Source organism: Microtus oregoni, unplaced genomic scaffold, assembly GCF_018167655.1.
Source record: "Microtus oregoni isolate MIOR12 unplaced genomic scaffold, Mior012 000124F_ref0000388, whole genome shotgun sequence".
NCBI classification, from domain to species: domain Eukaryota; kingdom Metazoa; phylum Chordata; class Mammalia; order Rodentia; family Cricetidae; genus Microtus; species Microtus oregoni.
Genome location: NW_024544756.1, coordinates 1,838,005 through 1,852,042, shown reverse-complemented (window position 1 = coordinate 1,852,042; position 14,038 = coordinate 1,838,005). Strand labels below are relative to the sequence as shown.

Sequence of the window (14,038 nt, the reverse complement as noted above, 5' to 3'; positions counted from 1 at the left end):
TATCACACATTTGTCATGTAAAATGCAGAAATTTTAATCATTCATTTTAAGATGTACACCAAATGGGAATTAACAAACACTCCAAAAGCTTTTCATTTAAATGGATGCTTTTAAAATTGTTAAAAAAATAAAAGGAATTTTAAAAAACTATCATTTTTCAGTTTTTAAATTTCATCTAAACCTTAAAAGTAAATATCATAGACAGCATTTGTAAAAGTTGGAGGGAATGCGTGAGAGGGTTTGGAGGGAGAAAGGAGAAGGAGGAAATGTTGTAATTATATTATAATCTCGAAAATATTTTAAAAAGTCATTGTAAAAGAAAGATTAATGCAATCACAATGTAACGTAACTCTATAGCCATGTCAATAGCATCAATTTCACCAGCATCTAATGTCAAATGTTCTTAGGAGGTAATCGGCTGCCTGCTGATTGCCCATGTGATCTAACCCTCTGACATTGATGATCTTTCTCCCTGAATTTCAGTCCAAGGAAATGGTTAATGACTGACTCAGACAATCGCTCATCTTGGTCAGACTATTTTCTCTTAGCTGAGGTGTTCCTAGCTCTGTTATTCTGGTTTTCAGTAGCTTTCCCCAGACCTGAGGAATTTGGTGCCTAAAACTGGTAGTAGCTGTGGTTGACTTCGATCAAATAGAATACGGCTGCAGTGGCGGACTATCTATTACCCGATTAACTTCCAAAAGGTTGACTCTTGTAGACCTCTGTGTCCCCTCTTGTTGACTTTGATGAAGCCTTGGGAGAGAGGTCCACAGAGCAGGCAGCTGAGAGCAGTCTTTGACTAACACACAGGAGAAACTGAATCTTGAGGACAATTGCATGGGTGTGAACTTGGGAGTGGATCCCACAGGCTAGTCTCTGAAGGAGACCCATGCATTACAGTTACTCTCATGTCCACCTTTTCCTCTCTCCCTCCCACTGTGGCTAACCTACCCTCCTCCCTACAAGGGTCTTTTTCACAGTCAGTACTTCTGTGCAGACCCCTGCACAGAACCATAGTTGCTATGAGATCATGATCGCAGTGGCTGTGTCATGCCCACAAGAGAGCATCCTCAGCCCTTCTCCACGTCTTCCAGCTCATACATTCTTTCGACCGCCTCTTCCACAAAGTTACCTGAGCCTTAGAGGGGCTGATGCAAGTCTCCTGTTTAGGGACGAGCGGGCACCTTGAGCAGCCCTGAGTTTCTGCACTCACAGAAACTCAACTTTGTCCTTGGCAAAGAGAAGCTACGTGTTTTTAGGATGGCGTGGAGTCATGACTTCCCGGTTTCAATATTGCTTAATGGATTCAGTGTAGAAATTGTCATACCGTGAATCATTTTCAGTCAAGACCACATTTTTCAGACTTTGCCAAAACAAGTTTTCTGCTTTGGGGTTGTCAGGCCACTGGAGGATAGAACTCTTACAGATTCTCCGCCGCAGCCTCAGGTACTGGGAATACTGCAACACGGGTTCCAGGAGGATGAAGATAATCACGTCCATGTTCTCATCCATTAGCCTCTGCAAGGCCAAGTAAAAAGCTGTTTTAAAGTTCCAGCTCTTGGCATATTTTTTGGTTAACACGAAGATTGTCTTCTTGCTCTGGTTTATGCTCTGCACGAGGTTATCGATGATGGCCAACCCTGGATCCCAATCCCTTTCCTCTAAGCAGAGGAGGACATTTTTGCCTTCACTCTCTTCAAGGTGGTAGCGCAGTTCATTGATGACCCAGTCGGTAACAGACACATCTTTGGTGTCGTAAGAAATGTAAGCATCGTAGAAAGTTCGGGTTGTGGCCAAGGACCTGTAGCCTCTTAACTTAGCTGAACACATGTGATAGATAAACCAAATATCCCAGTAAAACAGATGGTGACCCAGGGTGGCCAACATAACCGTGGCGGTGATGAGGAATGTGAGGGAAAACAGGATCACTGCAGTGGTATCTGAAAGACACGTCATGAGCTCTAGACTCATGATGCTCTTCCCCTTTTGGTCCCCAGGACTGGTGCAAATAACATCTACTAGTCTAGGAACTGTGATGTTTATGATTTCATCTATCCAGCTTCGAAAATCACCTGAGTCGCATGTGCAGTCAAAATGGTTCCCACTTAGTTCCAGAACAAACAAATTTGGTTTAGTCTTGATTTGCAGGGAGGACTTATTGATCATCTTTATCTTGTTGAAACTTAGATCCAGGTGGACCAGACTACTGGATTCAAAGAGTAAGCCAGGAGGCAGGTGAGAAAATTCATTATGGCCCAGCAGCAATGTCTTCAGGGAATATGTAAACTTAGATAGGCAATTGGTTAGAAAATACAGCTTGTTTCTCCGTAAGTCCAGTAAACGGAGCTGAGGAAAATGCTGGAGGGATGTCCAATTAAAAAAACGTAACCTGTTCCCGTTGATACGCAGCTCTTCGAGGCTCTGGGGCAAGCTGAGGAATGCTTTATTGGGGATTTGTTGAAGGTTATTGTAAGATAAGTCTAGGTGTGTCAGATTCCAGAGACTTCTGAAAATGGTCAAGTAGCTGTCGTCGTCATCTGTATTCCACAAAAGATCAAGGCGGTTTCCGCTGAAAACCAATTCTTTCAGAGACACGCTTTTCAGCTCTTTGTCCTCTGTGAGTGTGTAAATGCCATTGTAGCTCAGGTTTAACACACTGAGGTTCATTAGGTTCTGGATAAATCCTAGGCGGTGTGTTACCCCTGCTATACTGAAATAGTGTTCATTGTGACTCAGGTCGAGCACTTTCAGTTCTTGAAGTTCATTGAAAGCATTGTTGTCATCAAAGTCTAGTCTGTTGTGAGATAAATCCAAATATTTGAGGTGGGGCATGGCTGAGAATTCTGTGCCACTCAACACTTGATTGTTAGCATTGAAGGACAGATTTAAGCAGGCAATGTCCTGAAAAGGTTCAAATTGATTTTTCTCAATAAGGAAAATATTGTTTAAACTTAAATCCAAGGCTTTGCCATAAGCAGCACACTGTGGCTTTATTAAAGGTTTGGTGCTGTGATAAAAATTCGCATGGGGATCAAACTTGGTGATGGTTGAGCCGGATTTAAGGAGATGATATGGCAAAGAGGGGTTGTTTGTGTGATCTACTATGGGTGTTATACGGTTCTCTGACAAGGAAATAACTTTCAGATGGGGAAAATTTTGGAAAATTTTAAAATCAATTTTCGTAATAAAGTTAATGCCCAAGTCAATAGTTGTTAAGTTTTGAAGACTCTGAAGGGGTGCAAAATTTTTCTGTTCAAGTTTGTAAAATACATAGCCCTTTAAGTGCAATTTTTTGAGAGAATGAAGCTTAGAGAAGTTTGAGGAAATATTAATAGATGGTAAATATTTGCTTTCTTGAAAGTTGAATGATAGATCAAGGATTTTTAAATTGGGTAATTTCATTAAAAATTCCCCTGAAGCAATTTCTTGTAGTAAATAGTTGAATTCAAGATGGAGTTCCTGCAGATTTGTCAGATTGTCAAACCAGGTGGAAGTAATGGACTGGAGGGAAGTGCTGGAGAGGTTTAGATATTGAAGTTTGGTAAGACCTTGAAAAGCCAGGCGATGTATGGTGAGGGACAAGTTTTTTTCACAAGGCGTGCATTGAAAAGGGGCATTGTAACACCTCGGACAGTTGCCACTCAGATCTAGTAATGTTAAGTGTTCCAGTCCCTTGAAGTCTTCCTGCGTGATAGTCATAATCTTGGCATTGCTCAGGAAAAGTTTTGTTAGGGAGCTTGGCAGTTTGGGAGGCACGTGGAAAAGCCTGTTGAAAGACAAGGAGAGCACCTTCAAGTTTATAAGGTTTTGAAATGCCCCATCTTCCACGCTAAAGGTTTGATTACAAGAAAAATAGCAGTTCCAGCCCAAATAGAGTCTTTCCATGTTCCGAAGCCCCAGAGTGTTGTTTTTAGTTATCATATTTATATTGTTTTGAATTAGGCTAAGTTCTCTCAAAGACTCAGGCAAGCCAGTCGGCATTGCAGATAATTGGTTGTCTTCAAGCAGTAACACCTTCAGCTTTTTGAGGTTGAGGAATGCTCCATCTGTAATATTCATACGATTTTTATTTTCATTTGGGTGTGCTTGATTGGCATTGTGGTTCAGATTTATTTTAGTGAGGTTTCGCAGCTCTCGAAAGGACTCGTTTGTCACATGCATGATGGAATTGTCGGACAAGTTTATTTCAGTCACATCTTGGCCTATAGTTTGGGGAACTTCTTGTAGTCGGCGATCATTGCATTCTGCAATCACAGAGTCATTTTCCCATTTCTCATCACAGGGATAGCTTCTGGAATAATTTTCTCTGAAGAAGAACGCACCAGTTCCGGAGGAGAGCAGGCACAAGTAAGTCAGAATCCATGACTGACGGCCCATGTTTCCCTATGGAAAAAATCAAAGATGGAAGCACAGTATTAGAGCGGCAACATCTGCTGGGTGTTTCTTGGCAGAACTAAGAGTATTCCATCAAATTTATATGATCCTTGAGATGTGAAATACTATGAATAGTTTAATACATTGCATAGAGGGAGTTTCGCAATATTTATATGTTTGTAGCTTCCAGGGGACTAAAAGTTCAAGCAGAAACTCTCTGAGATATGATGCCAGGAAGTTTTTGAAGGGGTCTTATTCAAGATGCCCCCTCCACGTTGAGTCAGAGTTAAGCATGGTTGTGGGTAACACAAAGTCTATAGCATGGCATGGCACGTATTTTTAGCAACAAACTACTTGTATAACCACTCTTTCGCATGTGTAGTGTGTGTGCACGTGTGTGGAAGCCAGATGTTGAAACAGGTTTCTTCTGCAGTCACTGCCCGTTTTATTTACTGAGGTAAGAACTCCCATGAAAATCCAGGGCTTAGCAAATTGACTAGTCTAGAGAGCCAGCTTGCCCCAGAGATCCAACGTGTTTGTCTCTCAAGACCTGGGATTACAGGTAGGCCAGCACACTTGACCAGTTCATATGTGGCTTCTCGGGGCTCAGAACATGGGTCCTTGCATGACACAACGAGTGTGTTATCCATTGAGTTGTTTTCCCAGCCCTGCTTGACCTAAGCCTTTATAAAACTTTGTCCAGTCCCTAAGAAGAACTCAAGGCTGGCATCCATTTTTGTATCCTCTAAAATCCTTAAGTCAAAGGCATTGCCTGCTTTGCATAGTTCTTTTTTTTTCTTTCGAGACAGGGTTTCGCTGTGGCTTTGGAGCCTGTCCTGGAACTAGCTCTGTAGACCAGGCTGGTCTTGAACTCACAGAGATCCGCCTGCCTCTGCCTCTTGAGTGTCGGGATTAAAGGCGTGCGCCACCATCGCCTGGCCCTTTTGCATAGTTCTTGCCGTTATTTTCTCTGCTTCTTTTGGTCTCTGTGGTGATGATGCGTATCATTTTCTCAAAGTTCTTTACACTGCTCGAAACAACAATCGCGATAAATGATTTTTCCTAACATTTTCCCTGTTAAATTTATGATTTTAGGGGCTGGAGGGATGGCTCAGCAGTTAAGAGCATTGCGTGCTCTTCCAAAGGACCCGAGTTCGATTCCCAGCAACCACATTGTGGCTCACAACCATCTGGTGTCCTCTTCTAGCCTGCAGGCATATATGCAAACAGAATATTGTATCCATAATAAATAAACATTTTAAAAAATTTATGATTTCATTTCCCTCACATTAAAATATCTCACCCCACTAGAACTATTTTGGCATAAAGTGTGAGAGGTAAACTCTTATTCTTTTCTTTTTTGTTTTGTTTTTCAAAGCGAGGCTTTTTCTGTGTAGCCCTGCCTGTCCTGGAACTCACTCTATAGGCCAGGTTGACATTGAACTCAGAGACCCACCTGCCTCTGTTTCCCAAGGGCCAGGATTAAAGGTGTGCACCACCACTTGGCAAGGTATTCTTTTCTAAATGGAGACCCAGTTGTCTCAGAATCACTTACTGAATCACCCGATCGATCCATGCCGTGTTATGCTCACTGTTCCTCATACAACTTTCTTGTACATTTGGATCCATTTTTAGATTCTCTGATCTGTTTCATCTGTCCATTTATATTTAATACACTCTCATCATATAGAATCTTCTTATTAACACAACTCAATAGAAAAAATGGACCAAAATATATTAACATTAAAAACTAAAATGTGAGTAGACGTTTTTGTGTATTGATGTTTTGTCTGCATATATGTCTGTACCATGTGTGCCTGGTACCCTTGGAGGCCAGAAGAGGGCACAGTCCCTTGGAACTGGAGCTACTGATGGCTGTGAGCCACCATATTGATGTGGGGAATTGAACCTGGGTGCTCTGGAAGAGTTCTGTCAACCAGTTAGCTATCTCTTCCACCCCTGGGAATACTTATTAAGCAGAGAAAAACATATTCAGCTTTACTCAATAAGTTACACTGATCCTAGTTTGAAACCAAAGCTGTTGTGCAGCTGGACATGTAAAGCAGGAACTCTCATATTTTGCTGGTAGAAATAGAAGTTAATCCCACGTCTAGGATGCACAGCAGTTTTCTACACCTTTAAAAAACTAGAAATGCAGACTTGGAATCAGAAATATCAATTCCAGAAGTAGATCCTAGGGACATAGCTCCACATGCCAATGTCTACATAGAAAGTTGTTCTAAGCAAAACTTTTAGCAATAGCGCAAGTTTGGAAACAATCTAAATGTCTATAGATAGAGGTCTGGTTGTAGTACTGTCACAGAGTCCAGTGTAGCAATGGGAAATATATAAGATAATTTTTATACTCATCCATTCAACAAATATTTATTGACTGTATATTTCATTTCAGGAACTGTTTTCAAACTCAACACTGGACTGGAAAAGAATATATGAAAATATCTACCTATCTGATGTCTATACTGAAAGGTAGAAAGGTAGATAGAACATTAGGTAGGAAGACAATAAAAATGAGAAGGGAGATGGTTATGTAGAAGGTCCTTCAGTTGGACTTGCATGACATTTTTGTTATGATTCAACTGGGGTTATACATTTGGGAAGAAAGAAATGCATATATACTTCGTAGAAGTACAGTGTGTCATTCTAGTGAGACCAAGACTACATGCTATCAGCATGGCCTTCCCAGTTGATGCAGGTCTTGATCATGTCCCTGAGAGAACGTTGGTAAGGTTTCTATTACACCCTTTAATTACAGAATATAAAAACACATTAATTTGTAGAGGGGACTATGGGGAATATGTGTCATGCTAAAATTGTATCCCTACTCCACCCCAAACCCAAGATCCCACTTTTCTCCCCGGCAATTTTGTCTACTTCCCATAGGCAAGAGGTTAACTATATGTTTTTCCTTGGGTTCACCTTCTTATTTAGCTTCTTTAGGTTCACCAATTGTAGGCTCCGTGACCCTTATTTATGGCTAGAAACCAATTATGAGTGAGTACATCCCATGTTCATCTTTTTGGGTCTGGGTTACCTCACTCAGGATAGTGTTTTCTCTTTCCATCCATTTGCATGCAAAATTTGAGAAGTCATTGTTTTTTACCGCAGTGTAGTACTCTACTGTGTATATATTCCATACTTTCTTCATCCATTCTTCCATTGAAGGGCATCTAGGTTGTTTCCAGGTTCTGGCTATTACAAATAATAGTGCTATGAACATAGTTGAACAAATGCTTTTGTCATATGATCAGGCATCTCTTGGGTATATTCCCAAGAGTGGTATTGCTGGGTCCAGGGGTAGGTTGATCCCGAATTTCCTGAGAAACCGAAACACTGATTTCCAAAGTGGTTGCACAAGATTGCATTCCCACCAGCAATGGATGAGTGTACCCCTTCCTCCACAGCCTCTCCAGCAAAGGCTATCATTGGTGTTTTTGATTTTAGCCATTCTGACAGGTGTAAGATGATATCTCAAAGTTGTTTTGATTTGCATTTCCCTGATTGCTAAGGAGGTTGAGCATGACCTTAAGTGTCTTTTAGCCATTTGAACTTCTTCTGTTGAGAATTCTCTGTTCAGTTCAGTGCCCCATTTTTTAATTGAGACCCACACTGGAGCACTGGACTGAGCTCCCAAGGTCCCAATGAGGAGCAGAAGTAGGGAGAAGATGAGCAAGGAAGTCAGGACCAGGGTTAAATACCCAGTACCCGCACGGCAGCTTGTAGTTGTTTCTAACTCCAGTTCCTGGGGATCCAACACCCTCCTCTGGCTTTCATAGACACTGAAAGGAAGTGATGACAGACAGACAAGCAGGCAACACCCGCCCCTGAAACACACACAACTTTATGTATATTAGATTGTCCTTGTTCCACCCCTTACCGAGACTCAAAGTCTGGACAGGTGAAATCCAGGAACCTTAGACACACGTCAAGTCCAGCATGAGCTACCAGAGAGAGATAGAGAACAGGAAAGGTAGAGGGTTAAAGAATGCTCTGCCGGTAGAGCACAGGACACCATACTCATCCCAGGCTTAGCTCTGGGAACCCTGGCATCTGTCTCATTAGTGAACATCCTCATCAACACCCCAGGTGGGAAGCTGCATGGACTTGCTTTGGGCAAGTAGGGCTTGGATCAAGGTGAGGCTAGGGAGACACATGCCATAGCTATAAAATGATAGGGGACTTGAAAACAAAACTTGACCAATGTAAATCCATGGTGGAGAAAAAAAAAGTATCTTTAATAAGAGCAAGGCCTCATTGGCTCCCCTCAAACTAGCTCCAGTTCCAAGACAACTTTCTGCACAAAACAGATACGGATTGAGGGCTGAGGCTTGCTAGGAGTTTTAGTTTCTTTTGGTTTTGAGATAACGTTTTACTCGGTAGCTCAGACTGGCTTTGAACTCATGATCCTCCTTAGTTTCCTGAATGCCAGGATTACACTTGCATGCCATTGCACCTGGCCGGATTTGTAGTTTCGGTTTTTAAGATTTGTTTTAAGTTATATACATTTGTGTGTTGTGGGGGGACAGTACGTGGATGCGAGGGTAGGTGCCCCTGGAGGCCAGGATAGAACATCGGTTCTTGTAGACCTAGAGTTACAGGTAGCTTTGAGCGACCTCACGTGGGCGCTGGGAACTGAAACGCTAGATCTTTTACAAGAGCAATGCATCCTTTTAACTGCTGGACAGTTTTTCCAGTCCCTGGTTTGTTTTTAATGATAGGACAAAGAGATGATTTATTTCGAATACCGAGCTTACTGGTGTCCTGTCCTTTCTTAGGGTTCTCTTCAGAGCCCCCACAAAGGATTGAAGTTTGCCTAGCATGAGGATTTGGACTGTGGTAAATCAGTGTAAGCGTGTATTTCTGCTGTTTGAGCGCTCACGTTCGCGACACTTGGTTATACACGAAAGCGGGAGTGCTAACATCCCGCGATTCAGTGGACCCCATCACCAGGACAATCGATCCAAAAAGCTCTCTGTACAGTCATGCCCTTGAGCTGCCAGCCTAAAATCCCGGAGGAGGAGAAGGAAACTGCAGGGCTCACGTGTGTAGCCTTGGTCAACAGGAGAAAACCGAAACTCATTAATTTAAGAAAGCCCATGAATCATAAACACCATCCAAAAAAGTAGCAACAGAAAGAAAACAGCTTAACTTCCCCTCTGGCTACCAAAAAGCAGCTGCCACTGTTCTGGAAGTGATTTCATAGCTTCTTTTTTTTTTTTTTTCTATTTTCTGTGCACAGAGCTGTACACTGGTTGATTCCATGGTACATAGCCTTCAGTTCTCTTGAAGGCATCAAGCAACCCAAGGAACTCTGCCTCAGTCACCTCGCACAGATCTTTCTTTTCATGCTGTGCCCTGATGGATACCTACTGAGCCCTTTGGAAACACTGCTATAATGAAAAGAGCAGTTCAAAAAGAACCCATATGGATCATGGGCAGGCTGGGAGCCGCCCTGTGCCCGCTGGTCCAGTGGTCTTTAGACAGGAAAACTCTAGGTCCACGGGGAACCACAGCACCTCTGGGTGAGACCCAAGGAAAGACCACACAACCCACAGTGCAGGCCTGGCAGCAGCATGTAGAGTTAGTTATACCCTTTTGGCATTCATCTTGCACAGGTAACTCCTTCCTTTACCCTCTGCGAGGATTCCTTCATGACAAGTTGGACTCAGAGGCAAGGGAATCATGAGGTCCAGATCCACCCGAGTTACCTAGTAAGATCCTGTCTCAAAATATAAAAAATAAAAACCAAACCACACCGACGAACAAAAACACAAGAAGGATTTGATAGTGTAGCTTAGCAGATGAGTGCTCACCTAACATGCCAATGGCCTTGAGTTCTCCCCCTTAGCCATCCAAGAAAAACAAGTTTGATTTTTCCTTTAACATGCTGTAATTTGCCTCAGACCAGATGTACCCCTTTCTAGAAATGGTCCTGATTAGGCCTGATTGCTCCAAAGGGCCCCAAAATCCTATTCGTCATTATATACAACAAATTGACTCACTTAACTATTCTGGCACCACGTGGGTGGAACTCAAGTAGAGCTGAAAATTTGCTAGCCTGAAGTTCTACCTTACTTTGAATGGTTTCAGATTAATGCTTACTTGATAATGTTGATCACTGATTAGTTATGCCACTAACTAATTAAGGAATAGATATTCAGGGGCTTAAGAGATTGTTCAGGAGTTAAGAACACCTACTGCTCTTGTAGAGAACCCTGATTCAGTACCCATATTGTGACCCAGAACAACCTGTAACTTCAGTTCCAGGGGATGGATCTGACACCGTACTCGAGGGCACCAGTCATGCATGCAGTGAGCTTGCATACATGCAGGCAAGCACTTATATACATAAAATAAGAAATAAATATTTTAAAAGGATCTCTGTGAGTTCAAGACCAGCCTGGTCTACAAGAGCTAGTTCCAGGACAGGCTCCAAAACCACAGAGAATCCCTGTCTCGAAAAACCAAAAAAAAAAAAAATATTTTAAAAGGAAATAGATACTCAAATATGATTTATCATCTTAGTTGAAGTTAGTAGCAGATTATTTTGTCTGGTGGATTTATGCATTGCTTTGGAGAACAAGAAAAAACATGGTGCCAATCAAAAGCACTTGATGCTGAAGAGATGGATTCTGTGGTCAGCACACTTAAGGATATGTTCAAAGTATGCCTTTAGGATTGTGGAGGGGTTTGCCATCAGAGGAGTACAGTGCATGTATCTGTTTATTTTATCCTCATAAAAAACCAAGTCTGTTTCCCAGACTTGGAACCTAATGCTTTGAGAGGTTAATTTATCCAAGGTTGCTCCAATAGTAGGCAGCCAAACTGAAACAGAGCATAGATATGCTCAGATGGTTTCATGAGTTAGGGCTGTAACCTAAGGAACAAATTGACAATGACCTGGCTACAAGTGATGAACAAAAACATCTTAACTAGGGTCTGGAGAGACAGCTCAGTAGTTAAGAGGCTTATTGCTTTTGCAGAAGACCTGGATTCTGTTCCCAGCACATATTTCTTTAGTAATTTTGGACACCTATTGGCACCAGGCACACGCATGGTACAATACTCCCATGCAAGCAGAGCACTCAAGTAAATAAAAATTAACAACTCTCAAAAATAATAAACTATCATATGTTTCACAGCTCTGAGACACAAACACTGGGGGCAGATATTTTACTTTGTCTTTCTGTGCTGATTCGGCCACCACGGAGAACATGCCTGACAGTCTGGATCTTCTGAATTTCAATAGGATGGCACTAAAGCTACTGAGATTAGACATAGGTACCAATGAGCAGCTCTCTTGTCACCCGAAAAGGATGCACGACTTGCATTTGCTAAGGCCCACACAGTACCACAGGTTTTGTGTTAGCATACTCCTTTCTTTATTTCTCCGAATAATTGTACGTTTGAGTCCATAGTTTAAAAACAGTTAAATCTGTAAATAGTAAAAAAAATAGTAAAAATTTGGCTGGGTATATAGCTCTACTGATAAAAATGTTGCTTTGAAAGTGCAAAGAACTGAGTTTGATCTCCAGAACCACATTAAAAAGAAAGGGGATGGGAAAGGAAAGAAGGAAGGAAAAGAAAAGAATAGAAAAAGAAATGAAAACCTAGGTATAGTGGCTGGAAAGCAGAGATAGGTATATCAATGGGCCTCATTGATCACCTGACATAGCCTATTTGGCAAGTTACAGTCAAGCAAGGAACCCCTGTTTCAAACATTACAATGGACAGAGTCTAAGGATTACACACATACACATTTGTTTCTGAGCACACAGGAGCATCCATACACACACACACACACACACACACACACACATGAACATGTAAAAATATCAAAATTTTCAACTGTATTTAATATCCCAGTTGAACTTAGGCATTTCTTCATAATGGTGATGTTCAGAATAGACTCGGTGGGTATCATAAAGATGTACCTGGAGATATTATCTAACTATTTATGGGTAATGCCTTCTTCTGCCATGACATTCTCTCTGAGTCTGGGCTTCCCACAAGCCTGCCTTCCCTCCCATCAATTCTGCTGGTTTTAGGATTATCACATGGAAAGATAAGGAGCAGTGATTGAAAAAAAAGGAACTCTGTTGGTCAACATAATTATATCATAAGAAAGTAGAATACAGAAAGAAGAGTGGGAGAATCAAAGTAAGCTTGTAAAACTACCCACCTTATTCCCTTTGGTAACAGGTGGGAGTCAAGGACCTCTTGGTGTTAGTTAGAAACATGGAGAGAATCTTGGGGGTCAGCATGCTCAGGCTGAGATCTAGATACAATACTAGTATCTTGGGTTATGTCTCGGCACTCACCTACCATCACATTAATCCATGACCTCTGCTTGTCAGAGAAGTAAGTAGACCTTAAGTCATGATGGCTAGTAAACAAGTTTCTGGGACTTCTGGAATTTTCCCTCCCATTCCCAAGAAAATACTGTGTTCATTAACGAAGAGACCAAACCCTTCATGTGTCATCGAGAACGTGATGTTTAACTGTGGCTACACATTGGAGACACAAAGGGATTTCAAAAGCTACCAATGCCTAGTTAGAAATAAGCCCCCCTTTCCTCATTAGGTTCTCTCCATGATTCTAATTTATACCCAAAGTTCTTGGCTTCCACCTGTCATCGATGGGAATGAAGTGGGTAGTTTTGCAAGCTTACGCTACACCCGTGTTGACCATCACAGCAATTTACCAAATAAAAACTGGACAACTTGAATTGCAATGTCACATGTTCTGTTGATCTACTGGGACCAATCCCCCATAGTCCTGCAGTCATTTGAATGCATCATAAGATTTTGGTGCAGAATAAGCTGATATTCAAGATCCATAATAGACCTTAAGTGAGCATAAAAATTAATATCCAGTAAGCTAAATAGACATCAAATTATTTTTAAAAGGCACACCAAGGACTTAAATGAGCACTAAATGGCTGGGGAAAAACATATATGGTCAATTTTGGATGAAATTATTTTCCAGTCAGACTTCCCAATTGCTCTTCAAACGTCCCTGAAATTTCTATTAAATGCAATATTCAGAAAGGCGTGTAGTTTCTTTGATTTTCAACCTGATACTTTCCGACATTGATAAAAACAGATCACGTACTGTATCTAGACCATGTAGAGCAGCAGCAGAAGAGGTAGTGAGAGGTGTGTGTTAAGGCTGCAAATAGGAAAAGCAACTGTTGCTACTGAAACTCAACCTTTCGGTCATTAAGTTCGGTCATCACTAGGATGCAGAAACTGGTCCTGTCTGTAACGCAGGAGTTATCGCTCCATGGGTTGCGACCCTTTTGGGGTCACCTAAGACCATGGGGAAACACAGATATTTACATTATGATTCTTCTTAACAGTAGCAACATTACAGTTAAGAAGCAGCAACAAAAATAATTTATGATGGGGGGGGGGTCACCACAACATGAGGAACTGTATTAAATGGTCAAAGCACTTGGAAGCTTGAGACCATCGCTATCAAGGGAAGGAACTTATCATGTTCTACAGCCAAAAGAAGATAAAAACGTTTGTCTCCTCCACCATCATCTCTAACCCTGTTGTTCCAGGGGAAAAGAGGCTCCTTAGCAGGGCCAGAAAAATAACAGAGCAGCTCAAATCCTATCTTGGAAGGGTCTTGCTTTCCT

At 41.7% G+C, this 14,038-nt stretch overlaps 1 protein-coding gene across 1 annotated transcript; it reads right to left on the bottom strand.

The window, feature by feature from the left end:
• Positions 1-1,274: 1,274 nt before the first annotated feature.
• LOC121444430 (toll-like receptor 8) lies at positions 1,275-4,377 on the bottom strand. The gene has a single exon (XM_041646241.1). It carries the CDS (start codon positions 4,375-4,377, stop codon positions 1,288-1,290), a length of 3,090 nt encoding a protein of 1,029 aa, XP_041502175.1. The 3' UTR covers positions 1,275-1,287.
• Positions 4,378-14,038: the final 9,661 nt, after the last annotated feature.

Coding starts and splice junctions, on each gene's coding strand:
- LOC121444430 (XM_041646241.1), bottom strand. CDS start 4,377: ATGGGCCGTCAGTCATGGATTCTGACTTACTTGTGCCTGCTCTCCTCC.